The sequence below is a fragment of the Herpailurus yagouaroundi genome, unplaced genomic scaffold (genome assembly GCF_014898765.1).
Source record: "Herpailurus yagouaroundi ecotype Mexico unplaced genomic scaffold, PumYag 192, whole genome shotgun sequence".
NCBI classification, from domain to species: Eukaryota; Metazoa; Chordata; class Mammalia; order Carnivora; family Felidae; genus Herpailurus; species Herpailurus yagouaroundi.
Window position 1 is genome coordinate 11899480 of NW_024412423.1, and position 14027 is coordinate 11913506.

A 14027-nucleotide genomic window follows, 5' to 3' on the forward strand; every position below is an offset into this window, starting at 1 on the left:
ATTGAAGTTAGTTTTTCATTTCAGATATGAGTCTTTGAGTTTGCATTTTTTTGTTTGATATTTTGTCATTTATCTGCTGAGAATTCCTGTGTTCATTCATTGAAACTATATTTATGTACACGTCCATGGGATATTAACAATGGCTGTATTAAAGTACTTCAAGTATTTCTATTTTGCTCTTCTCTAGCTTTTTAAGAAGAAAGCCTAGATCACTGCCTAAAAACTTCTTTTCTAATGTAGGCATTTAAAGCTTCTAATTTTGTTCTAAGCATTGATCTATTTGCAGCTTATACAATTTAATGCTTCATTATTACATTTAGTTTTTTTCTGATTTCTCATGTGACTTGTTTTTCACTTTATGAGTTATTTAAGTGTATTTAATTTTCAAATATTTGTGGATTTTCTAGATATATAATTTTTGACTCCTTATTTACTTCTGTTTTTTTTTAAATGTTTATTTATTTATTTTGAGAGAGAGAGAGAGAGAGAACACAAGTGGGAGAGGGGCAGGGAGAGAGAGAGAGAGAGAGAGAGAGAGAGAGAGAGAGAGAGAGAATGAAAATGAATATCCCAAACAGGCTCTGCTTTGTCAGAGCCTGCACTGTCAGCTCAGAGCTTGACCTGGGGCTTGATCCCACGAACTGTGAGATCACGACCTGAGCCAAACCAAGGGTTGGATGTTCAACTGCCTGAGCCACCCAGGTGCCCTAATTCTGTTTTGATGAGATAATATGCTCTATAATATTTTAGTTATATGACACTTAAATTATGGTACTGCATATGATCTTTCTTGGTGAATGTTTAAAGGAAATAGTATTCTGCAGTTTTTGGATGTTGTATTTTGTAAATAGTACAGGGTCATTGATGGTAATATTTTGATCTACTCTATCAGTATACATCCTAATGTTTTTGTCTTCTGCTTCATCATTTACTGAAACTACATTGTTAACATTTTCAACTATCATTGTCTTTTCCCTTTAGTTTTTTTAGTTTTAGTTTTGTTAATTTTAGTTTTTAGTTTAATTTGCTCATACATATTTATGACTTTTATGTCATTCTATTTAATATTTTTGTATTATGAAATGGACTTCTACGTCTTTGGAGATATTCTTTTGTTTTGATATTTGTATGATAATATTATATAGCCTCTCAAGCTTTCTTATACTTGCTGTTTGCATAGTATATCTTTCTCTCTTCTTTTACTTTCAGTGTCTTTGTGTCTTTGTATTTGAAGTTGTTTTTAGAGATGCATATAGTTGGCTGTTGCTTTTTTATATTGTCTGACTATTTTTGACTTTTGAGAAAATGGTCCATTTTCATTTTATGTATATTTTTAAGTCTAGTGTCTTGCTGTTAATTTCTTCTCTATCTTGTTTCTCTTTTGTTTTAATGAAATGTTGTTTACTATTTTTATATTTTGTCTTAGCTTTTTGGCTATTCTATTGTAATTTATTTTTATATATGGTCTAAGTGTTAGAATACATATCTACTTAATATTGAACCACATTATTCCTCACCAGTATTGTAATTTATTTTTATATGTGGTCTAAGTGTTAAAATACATATATATATATGTTATATGTATATGTGTTCTTTATACATATATATATACACATATATATACATATATATATATGTAGCTACTTAACATTGAACCACATTATTCTTCACCAATATAACAATCTGAAAATAATGTAATTTCATATACCATCCCCCTATGTGTGTTTCCATATATTTTACTTCCATTTTTGTTATAAATGACCCTGAGAAATTATTTGTGCTTCAAACAGTATTTTTTAAGGAAATGAATACCATGCATTTCTGATTTCTAGTGCTCTTGATACCTTTTGAAATTTTCACATTTCCTCAATTTGTAGGTTAATGTTTTTCATGGAACTTGGGACAATTTCAACCATTATTTATTAAAATGTTTTTGTTTTTTTTTTTCTGCCCCATTGTCTCTCTCTTTTTTTTTTTAAATGTAATAGAAATTTAATGGCTATTTAGTAGTTTTGAAGACCTCTTTTGTAATTTCAGTATCAGTCATCTTGGAGTCTCATTCCTTTGACAGCTTGGTTTCCTGACTGTGCAGGAAATCTGTTTATTTGCATCTCTAGTAATTCTTAACTGTGTGCTAGACATTTGATTTCAACTTCGTTAAGAGTCCGGGTCTTTTGTCTCTTTAAGTTTGTTGAGTTTCTGGAATGGAGTTAATTTAATTGGATTATTCTTAATCCTACCTAGGCTTGGTTTTAGGCTTTAGTTGGGCCAGTCTAGTGTAGTTCTGATTCTAAGGTATGGACCTTACTCTTAAGACCTGGCCTTTGTGGTGGGTCAGCTCAGCTCCTGGGACATTACTGAGATTTCTCCATCATGACTACATAGGAACTTAAAGCTCTCCCAGCACTGTGCAGCCTTTAGTATGTCCATTATTCATTTAACCCCATAGTAGCCATGATCTACTAGATATTCCAGAATATCACCACCCATATGTGTAGTCTAGTTTTTTGCCCTACCACTACCTACCCCCCAGCACTGTACCACTGCCTCACCTTGTTTACCATGTCCTGCAAATTTCACTTGCTTCAGCAGTGACTCTGATCTGTGATCGCTTTGTACTATCTGTGTTTCACCTGTTCGTGCTGTAGTCACAAAATTATTTCTGGCTAGAGAGCTTGGGTAAAGGTGGGACTGACGTTATGCATTTCCTTTTTCTCAGATATCACAGACCACAGTGCCTATTATCCAGTGCCTGAAAAAGATGTTTCCTAAGTTTTATCCACTTTTACAGTTATAGTTTCAGTATCAGTTATTTTATTATATTTGGAAACAGAGTAAACGGTATGGGTAGAACTTATTTGGTTTTACATATACCAAACAGAGGCTTACAGTTTTATCTGCAAACTGTCAGTATGGCAAATATAATAAGAAAATGTATAAACACATTGGGTGTTAGAACTAGTTGCATATTTGAGGGATTGTTGGAAATTGATCAGAAAATACTGTTTGTTTCAACTTCTGTTATGATTGCATTGTGTACTCAGTTTCAGAAATAGGAATAAGACATGATATTGATATTCCTCCTGGTTTTCTTATGTTTTGACGTCAAAGCTTCTTTAGTTGCAGAGTAGGAATCCACTCAAATTGGTCAAACAAAAGTAGGAGGATTGCTTACGCTTGCAGAATTGAGGCATGTTAGATGGGTGAAATTCCTAGGGGAGATGAATGGGGAAGCCTCCTCCAAAAACTTTTTTTTTTTTTGACCTTTACTGTTTTCATGTATATGTTAGAAAATTAGAAAACATATCACCCTTCTCTACTTCATGAGGTTGATTCCTGCCAGTATTTCTCAATCTTGTGAAATTACATTTATATTTTAAAGTCTAGTTCAAATGTTCCATAAGGGTTAATTGTTTCCTGAGGGTGAGCAATTGCTCCTGCAGTGAGTGGACTTGTGACTCTTGATCTCAGGATTGTGAGTTTGAGCACCACTTTGGGTGTATAGATTACTTAAAAATAAAATCTTAAAATAAAATTGTTTCCTGTGATGGGTGGCAAGAATATTCTTTGTACTACCACTTCTGAAGTACATTTCTGTATATAGGTAATGGGTAATAAATATTTGAAATAATGAAGATCAAATGAGAACGTATTTCAGAAAGACCTTGAGAATTATTGTGTATGGACATGTGGAAGGACATTTTAAGTAAAGTCTTTCACTAGTTTGCAAAATGTATTCTCTTTTTCTGCTTTTAAATGGAAAATCTTATATTGCCTTGCTGGTAAGAATTGAAATAATTTTAAGTTGGGAGGTCTGAAGTTAGTGAATGTATTATATTAGCTTATGAAATAGTACATTTTTATTACATTATTAATTTTTAATGCTTTTTCTTTGGTTTTGTCATCTCTTTGGTATTAAAGTATAGGACAGATAGTAATGGCCACTTTAAGTCTCCTGTGGTTTGATTTAAGTGGGAATCCATAAATTGCAATAATCCACTGCCTAAACTTAATGTTATTAATTTCCCCAGAACACATTCTTTTAATTCTCTAAGTTGACCAATTTTCCTTTCTTAATATTTTAGCTCTCTATGAATATCAGCTTACATCGTTGAAAGGATAATTTGGAAGACATGTTTTGCTGAAAGGACAACTGAGAAAAATTTTACGAATGGGATGAACACGCGCCAGTTAACAGACTACCTACTGCAATTTGAATGTTAACAATTACCCACCTGGTACAGTTAACCTAGTGATGTACCTATTCTCACAATACCCTATTTCAGTGTGCTTGTCTTGATTAAAGAATTCAAAGTGGAGTACCGCAAACTTGATATGGATAATAAAAAGAAAGACAAGGACAAATCAGATGATAGAATGGCACGACCTAGTGGTCGGTCGGGACACAATACTCGAGGAACTGGGTCTTCATCTTCTGGAGTTTTAATGGTTGGACCTAACTTTAGAGTTGGAAAAAAAATTGGATGTGGCAATTTTGGAGAATTACGATTAGGTAAGACTATTTTGTTTATTCCATTATGTTTGAAGCGTTTTTTTAAAAGCTAAAAGTACTTTCTAATGAAAATGGTTTAGTTACTGTTTAGTTGTTTACCTGTGGTAATTTTAAAGAACATAAATATTGGAAATTTCTTATGTACTTGTATTTTTGTTTGTAAGGAATTCCCTACTGTAAGAATGTGTATTTACTTGAGATCACCCATCTGGAATATGAGTAAAAAGAAAGTAAATTTCAAGCCCCGACAAGCTGATAAAAAACACCCCATAAGGTGCCATTTGCTGTGTATTTTTAAGAATGATGTTTAGGCTACTTTTTCAGATTTGAAAACATTTAGTTAACTGATCACTTCAGGAGGATATGTATGGCTTAAAGTCAAGGTAATATACTGAAACTACCAAAAAAACCCCAAACAGTGAAATTTACATACATCCAGAGTGGCACGCAGAAATCTATGTTCTTAATAAGGCACACAAGGTGCTGATACAGTTTATTTTTTCTAATCAGGCAGGTTTGGTAAACATTGGTCTAATTAAATCTCCTAACTCTACATTAAAGGCAATTGAAACTCGGTGAGGGTAAGTTATCTGCCAGATGTTACACAGCAATTTAATGACATAGTTGGGACTAAAATCTAGGTTTTTAACTCCTGCAACAGTAGAGATGTGGCTTTCTTGAGTGAAGAGAAATAAGAAGAGGGTAGTATGGTTATATGGGCGTCAATATTGAGGTACCCTGAGGCTGTGGTCAGTGGACCACTGAGAATGCAAACTTGAGAAGGAAGAAGGAAAAACTTGGCTTCACAATTTTCCTTAGATGCAATCCCACTTAGAAGAAATAAATCCAATTGTGTGTTTATCTATTCGATTAGTTCTCTTCATCTTGTAAAACACCTGAATTTGTAGGTCACCCTTCATTTTAATACTACTTTGTGTTGTTAAGGCACATTAAATCTTTGAATGAAGCAAGCCAGTAAAAGCCAATGACATACTTTGTAAATAGCTGTGATTGACGTGTTTGGCAGACTCTTGCATTTTAGTAGGGACTCAAATGTTTGGAAGGGTGAATGTTTCACAGTTTACTTTTTAGGAGATTGAACCAGATATCTTAAAATTCTTGACTGTTTCTGATTTTGGAATTAGAAAATCTAGGTTATTTACTTACTAACTCTGAGCTCCATTTATCCGTCTATTCAAAGCGTGTTGCCTGTCCATCATGTATGAAGCATGACTAGGCACTGATAATACTGGAAAAATATAAAAATTGTTCTTGCTATTATGGAAAACATAAGTCATTTAACCACTTGAGGCCTCAAATTCCTCAACTTGAAAATGGAATTCTTCCTGCTTGGGATTCTCTCCTCCTCTCTGTGCCCACCCCCCCCCCCCAACATAAATAAATAAACTTAAACAAAAAGGGGCACCTGTGTGGCTTAGTCACTTAAGCATGCTACTCTTGATTTCTGCTTATGTCATGATCTCATGGTTTGTAAGATCGAGCTTGCATCCGACTTTATGCTGACAGCAAGGATCCTGCTTGGGATTCTCTCTCTCTCTCTCTCTCTTTCTCTCTCTCTCTCCCTCTCTCTGTGCCCCTTCCCTGCTCGAGCATGCACATACATGTACTCTCTCTCTCTCAAAAATAAATAAAGAAACTTAAAAAAATGTAATTACTGCTCCTTCTTAGTTGATTGTGAAGATAAAATTCAGACGATCATGTAAAAGGACCCATCAATATACCTGCATATTTTAGGAAAGCATTGACCTGCATGCTTAAAAGATATTAAAATACTTGTTCTGTTTTAAACTAAAAAATATGGCCTATTGTAGTGTATTTATTTATATATATATGAACTAGTTTTACAGGTGCACATTATTTTATATGTATGTGTGTACCCTATCTCTCTTTGTGGATCTGTTATTACTATAGTGCTTTGGCCATTTTTATTTAGAAGTGGTTACATATAATTTATTTTAAAATAAATACGTATATGATTACGAACATATCTGAGTGTATGTATGCACGTCTGTGTGTGTATAAACACACAGAACAATTCTAGCTAGCCCTTTTAACTGGGGTAATATGAGAAACTGTGTGTACCTTATATTGAAACTATATATGCTGCATATAGTGAAAAAGCAGTAAAATACCCCTTTGTGGTCTGTGAATAATTGGAAACAGGAATAAGATGATTTATTAGTCTGTCCATCCATCCATCCATTTGTCATCTACTTATCTATCTGAATCTCTGTATCTGTCTAGGGTTATTTGTTGCATATTTGTATAAATTGATTTATTTAGGGGCGCCTGGGTGGCACAGTCGGTTAAGCGTCCGACTTCAGCCAGGTCACGATCTCGCGGTCCGTGAGTTCGAGCCCCGCGTCAGGCTCTGGGCTGATGGCTCAGAGCCTGGAGCCTGTTTCCGATTCTGTGTCTCCCTCTCTCTCTGCCCCTCCCCCGTTCATGCTCTGTCTCTCTCTGTCCCAAAAATAAATAAACGTTGAAAAAAAAAAATTATAAATTGATTTATTTAAATGTGTTCTCTATACTCTATTTTTTGTGTTTTATGCATATTTATAAATATATAATACCTATACTTAGCTAATTTATTAATTTTATTCCTTCTTACTGACAGGATACTAAATAAAGTGGCATTTTACTCCCTTTTTAAAGGCCCCAAATAATTTCTTTTATAAAAACAGTTGTTGAAACATGGTTTGTATACCTGGATAAACATGCTGATGTTGAAACGTGGTTTGGATTCTTAAAGTGCTTGCTTTAAAACTACATTAAAGACACATCTTGTGTATTTGATTCCTGGCATTAAAATTTTTGTGATTAGTGTTGGGTGAGAAAGAATATAAGGTATATGTGTTATAGATAAGGAATTTTCAACACAGATGCTGTTGGCACGTTGGGCTAGGCAGTTCTTTTTACAGAGAGGACTGTCCCAGATATTCATGTTGTTTACAACTTATGACTTCTTCACTACTAAATAAAAGTTGTAACTCCATGCACAACCCCAAATACCTTCCCCCAGCCATTTAAAAAAAAAATTTTTTTTTAAACGTTTAATTATTTTTGAGACAGAGAGAGACAGAGCATGAACGGGGGAGGGTCAGAGAGAGGGAGACACAGAATCTGAAACAGGCTCCAGGCTCTGAGCTGTCAGCACAGAGCCCAACACAGGGCTCGAACTCATGGACCGTGAGATCATGACCTGAGCCGAAGTCGGCTACTTAACTGACTGAGCCACCCAGGTGCCCCCACCCCCGCCAGCCATTTTTAAATGCCCCAGGAGGAGACAGTATTAAGCACTGTTGAAACTACTCATACAAGTAATGATTAAAAAAAAAAAAAAGTGGCATAAAACTTTGACCTTGAGATTTAAAAAAAATAGGTAAACATTGCAAATCATCTAAAATCAAATTTAAGTAATTGAGAATACATTTTTATTTGTAAGTGAAATGTTCAATGTGTTTTTGTTTTATTTTATCTTTATATGTATGGTGGTAAGGCTTACATTCTGTGCCTTTTTGATCTGTTTCTAGCTTAGACAATCATCAAAAACCCCTAGAAAGTTTCTTCTTAAAAAATTTTTTAAGGCTTTTTTTTTTTTTTTTGAGAGAGAGAGAAAGAGAGAGCGAGCGAGCAGGGGAGGGGCAGAGAGAGAGGGAGACACAGAATCCGAAGCAGGCTCCAGGCTCTGAGCTGTTAGCAAAGAGCCCAAAGCAGGACTCAAACCCACAAACCGCGAGACCATGACCTGAGCCGAAGTTGGATGCTCAACTGACTGAGCCACCCAGGCGCCCCTGGAAATATTTTTGATAGGTACCGAATGAGAACATAGCTAGCTAAAATAGAGTGTTTTATTGTATTTATTTGTTTTTTTGTGTATTATATTTTGATCTCTTTAAAAAAAAATCTTTCTGACTGGAGAGAGACTACTCCTGCTGGGGCTAGCCAATTCTTAGAGACAGCAAAGGATTCAGCTGGGAGCATGCCTTTGATCTGCAGAGTAACCAATCTGGAGCCATACCTCCTTTGCCTGGCCTGTATATTCCAGCAGGCTGGCTTCTACTTCATTAATCATCCCATGATGAGGTACAAGACAACAAGAGACCCCTCCTATAGCCCAGAGACCACCAGAATTACTCAAACTACTTAATCCTAAACTGTTTGCCCTGCCTTGCCTTGGCTTTCTGTAGAAACTCCAATAAAGGCTTTGGCCTGAGCTTCTCCTCCCTTGTTTCTGTCTTCCACCACTTGACCAAAATAGGATCCTTCTCCTCTAGGACCTGTGAGCATAATAAACTTTGTTTTCCTGAGCCTCTGCTATGTCCCCTCTTGAGGTTGCAACTGACTGACTGTCACCTAAAAGAACACAAAAAAGGGTGCTATAAATTGCTGGATGAGATACCACGTGTGTGTGAAATAAGTGGCTCTAGTTTTTGACATCATTAGGTATATGACAGGAGTTTCAATAACTTTTCTTATTTTTGTCTTCTTTTTTATGTATAGTTCACAGTTCTTCTTGTTGGTTTTTATTTAAGAGTTGTTTTGAAAATTTTGCAGGCCCTACATTCTATATCAAATATGCAGATTTGAGTGCATTCATCATTTTTTTATGCTTACTGATTTTTTACTGTTACTAACTGTAGTGTATTATAAAACTTAATTGAAAAAAGTACTAATCAGTAACAGACGGTGATACTCTAAGAGATCCTAGAATATAGGGTGTTAAGCAAAATAGGTTTTTTTGCTTTTTTGCTTTTGGTTTTTGGTTTTGTTTCACGTAACACCAGAGGGAGAGCCCTTGGGGCTTTTTTTTTTTTTCTTTTAATGGTAGCACTAGGGTTTATTAAGCTGCACCTTAGTACAGGCATTGGGGCTTGCCCATGGTGCTCTTGACGTATAAAGCTGGACAATCTGCCAATTCTTCTTGAGCAATGACACCAGGAAATTGACAGTTAAGTGGATGTTGTGTACAAGCTCATCGTCTGTCATGTTCACGTGGCCAACGGCCACTGCCAGACAAAGCAACTTCATCTGGAATTTGATCATGGACTTCACCTCATCCACTTCGGCCACCATGTTCTCACTGTGGGTCAGCAAGGAAGGAAACTTGCCAGCCTTATTCAGGCCAGGGCCCAGGCTTTGTGGGGTCTGCTTGATCAGAGATTTGGAAGCCGAAACGGCATCATGGCGGTCAGGGCGCCTCTGCGCCCTCAGTATATGGATTAAGTCTCTGTGTGCAAGGTGATTGCTCCTGTCTTTGTCATCTGCCAGCCAGCCAGCTAGCAAGAGGAAGAAGAAGGATCAGAATGTCAAAAACACTCATTTTTGGAAGTGAGGAGTGACAGACCTATGTCCCCTCACACCCAGAACTTAATCACATGGTCACACCAGGCTGAAAGAGAGGCTGGAAATGTAATCTGTAGCTGGACAGCCATTTTAAAATGGACTGGTTCTATTATTATAGAATGGAGGGCATGGATATTGGTGGGTAACTAATAGTTCATGCTATAAACAGATACGTAGTTTTTGTAGAACAGGGTTTTCTATGTTAATTACCACCCAAATACTCAAAATTGGTAAAACCATCTTTTCAAGTTCAGTAGAGCAGAAAGCTCTCCTGGAAATGACCTTTGAAATTGGATTAAAACATCAGTTAATTGGAACCACTTTGCTTGGCGCCTTGTCGTAACTGGATTCCCCTTATACATACATTCCCTCCCTGTCACACATGTAATACACACAAACACATACCTACAAGCAGGTCATTTGTTCATGCCCGAAACAACAAACACTGATTAAAAGCCAAGTGTGTGAGCCTATGCCTATGTTAGGTTATGGGGATGTAACAAAAATGTATTGTTTCACCATTGTTCATGTCTAAAAATATAATCCTCGAAGTTCAACAAAATCTGTAATGTTCAAAAAAAGGATCATGCTTTAAGGATTAAGTGCTTTGTACCATGACCTAAAAGACATTTGAATGTAAATGCCAATAAAAGCAGTACTTTTAGATGAATTGGTATATTTTGGTTCTGTGGAATCTATATATAACTTAACTTCTTGTCCTGTGAATAATTTTCCCTGTGTACCTGTGACTAAACATCATATAGTTAGGAAAAGATAATAATGTCTTGAGGAAATACAAATTCTGTCTTTGAACTCAAAATGGAATTATTCCTTTGTGAGACACAGTTCCTCAAGATAAAGTTCCTCACCATATCATTAAATTATTCACTCTCTGCCTACTAGTGGATGCCTGAAATTTCATGTATAGTATATTCTTGAAAGTATACATGAAGGCACATCTAAATGTTGAACTAATTGACTAAAAATGTGATAGGTTTCTGGTATGATTGGTTTCATATTTACGGGATTGGCAATTTATATTCATGAGCTATTTAATATATAGATTATGTATATTTAAATAATACATACAAATATATATAATATAATAAATATATTTATAACTTATAATACATTTTTATATATACAATATATACAAATATATTTGTATTTGCAATATATTTATATTGCTAAACGTTCACCACATTTGGCCCTCCTGTTGAGTTCCATCTCTGTGCCAACTGTCATGGGTTATGAGACCTATCTATTAAGTGTTAGTACGAATGCTTGTTTTTTTTTTAATCTCTCTTTTCTCCTCATTCATTTTTATAAAATAGGGACGAGATTCAAAAAAGGAGTATGGTATTTGGATGAACAGACACTACTGTATAATGGTGGCAACCTATCAGAGACTGAAAGTTTGCCTAGAAGTTTTACTGCCGTTCATTAGCTGCTGTAGAAAAGGAAGTTAAGGGTATTATGGTAGAAAATCCCATGTGTCAAAGTTGCTCATTCTGTGTTCAGGCAGTGTGACCAGGGCCAGTTACTGTCACAGTTAAAAAAAACAAAACAAAAACACTTATCGTTTTTCTGTTTTTCTCATTCTAAAAATAATGAATGCCTATTGAAAAAATACTGGAAATTCAGAAATCACATGCTATTTTTGTTCTTTTTCCTGTGCTTGTGAAGAAACACTTTAATTTAGGTATTATATTGTCTTTGTATACTTATTGCTTCTAAATTTTTCTGTACTACTTCACTTGGGCTACAGATGCTGACTGGCCCAATGGAATTTTCTAGATTACTTTCCATTGGCAATGCCAAAGATTACTGTAGTTCATTTGAATTCTTTACATGTTATAGATACTGAGTCTTTATTTTGGTTTGTCAGTTACCTGTTCTTTGTATATGGTAAATGTTTTTCAATATACAGATAGAGACATTTAATATATTTTATGGTTTCCATTCTGTATAAAATCTTCTTTTTACCTTTTCCCACCTTTTAAAATGCCCATAAAGACTTTCATATACTGGGTGGTAAGCATTTTTTCTTGTTTTATGGTTTATATCTAAGTTTTTAAATGTTCAGCATTTAATATGGGTATAAGGTAGGGTGCTAATAAACCCATTTCCCCCTCAAAGTCATTAGCTAGTTTGTCAGAGCCAGTTATTAAATAATATGTTTCTTACTTTATTTCATTTTTAATATATTCAAGAGTTTCCTGTGTGTATAATATATTTACTAGATGACATATGAGCTCTAATGAGATTACATACCATAATAATGAAGGATTTAAAATGAGGCAGTGATTGGGAAAGGAATTTTGTATTCCTGTTTTCATATAGGAGTTCTGGTTTTTAAATGTATTTTCAGCATGTGTTTGACTATTGATTTACTTTCTGAGTTGTGTGCAATATTGCATCAAAATAAGAATCTTCTTATTTTTGTAAGGGGGCTACCTTATTGAAGTATCACTTTCTACCCTGAATCCAGGTGAAATGCTAAATATGTCCTTGGGTGGATCAATTTAAGATTTCCTTGTCATTGCTTCGATCTCTGGAGCAAAAACCTTTGCTTCATTTAAATGTATTAGTGCTTTTTTTTTCACCCAGAGTAGAGTTTTACATAATGTACCTTTAAAAATCAATTATTGATACAATCTGACCTTTCTTCTTTCTTTTTCAAGGGAAAAATTTATATACAAATGAATATGTGGCAATTAAACTGGTAAGTTTGTGTTTCTTTTTTTTTCCCTTAATTATTTTCCTGTTTTTCTTTGATGATTAGTTTACATTTTAATTACTTTTTTGGGTTCATATCATTTATAACTTGAGTGTTTATTGGGAAAATGATATGCATAACTGGTTTTTTTTGTGTGTGATTAAGCTCCTAGCATCCACATGCCTCTCAAGTATATGACAATGTGTAAATGTCTGTATTTTCCATGCCGTGAAAACTCAATCCCTTTACTTTGATATCATAGAATTTAATTTTTGCGTTTTGGCACAATTTGTAATTTAAAGAAACTGGCCCGTTGGTGTTTTTAATTAGAGAAAAACTAGAAAGCAAAATTTCTCTTAATGACTCAAGTATTTGGACAAATGTGTCCTTAGTATTCTGGATTTACCCTCTTTCCTGGGGTGCCTGGGTGCTTCAGTCGGTTAAGCATCCAACTTGGGCTCAGGTCGTGAGTTCGAGCCCTGCATTGGGCTCTCTGCTGAGAGAGAGGTCCCTCTCTGCTGAAGCAGGTCCCTTGTCCCCCTCTCCTGCTGCCTTCCCCCCCCCAAAAATAAACATAAAAAAAAAAATTTGACAACGTCCTTCCAGGTAGCTTCCAGGATCTTTTTTTCCGTTGATATTTTGAATATGGTAAAAGTGGCTATTAGTTGACCTTCAGGGGTTCAGAAATGACTGATGTGTGAGGAAGCTAGCAGGGAACGCAAACTCCCATGGAACCACTCTCAAGTCCTCAGTGTGCCATCTCTGACAGCTGTAAGGCAGCTCTGTTCTGCAAGACTGGAGATCTGGGAACTTTTAGAAGACACAACTTTGTTCAGGCACCACTTTTCTCTCCGTCCTGCCAGCCACGTTTCCCTGAGGCTAAGCCTGGCTTGGTTTTTCCAGTCTGCCTGCCATTGTCAATCTTGCCTCTGCCAAAATAACCACTGTTACTGGGGTAATGTGAGATTAATAAATCAGGAGAGAGAATTAGAAGAAGAGGCTATAGAGAGAAACAGAAAAACTTTGGGGATGAGGTAGAAAACCGTACTACTCAATGTGAAGTGTCTCAGGGAGTGTAGACCAAGTTTCACCATAATGAGTGCTGTGTATTTTCACTGGGAAGTAAAGATGCACAGTAGGTTGTTAGAGCCCCAGGAGAGACTGGCTGGCTGACTGACATGTAGTTTGGGGCTGGCCTTGACCTAGATTGAGTTCACCTTGGTTTAAGGTCTGGCCCTTGGTTTTATGATGGCAAATCTGGTTGGGTCTCTCTTCACATTGTCCCTGTTAATTAAAGGTAGATGCACAGTAATCATTCAGTTCACACAGTAATCATTCAATTCCCCAGTAGTCATTCAGTTCACACAATCAGTCAGGCTTTCAGAGATGTAAATACTTGGAAGCGTTAACTTCTAATTTCAAACGAGG

The 14027-nt window shown here is 35.7% G+C and overlaps 1 protein-coding gene across 9 annotated transcripts in view; it reads left to right on the plus strand.

Moving 5' to 3' along the window:
• CSNK1G3 (casein kinase 1 gamma 3) overlaps positions 1-14027 on the plus strand; it is a 107033-nt gene that overhangs the window by 26814 nt on the left and 66192 nt on the right. For all 9 annotated transcript variants that reach the window (XM_040444343.1, XM_040444348.1, XM_040444342.1 and 6 more), the window contains exons 2-3: positions 4086-4513; positions 12565-12605. In XM_040444343.1, the coding sequence (XP_040300277.1) occupies positions 4336-4513; positions 12565-12605 (219 nt within the window). In that variant the 5' untranslated portion in view covers positions 4086-4335. The remainder of the gene's footprint in view (positions 1-4085; positions 4514-12564; positions 12606-14027) is intronic.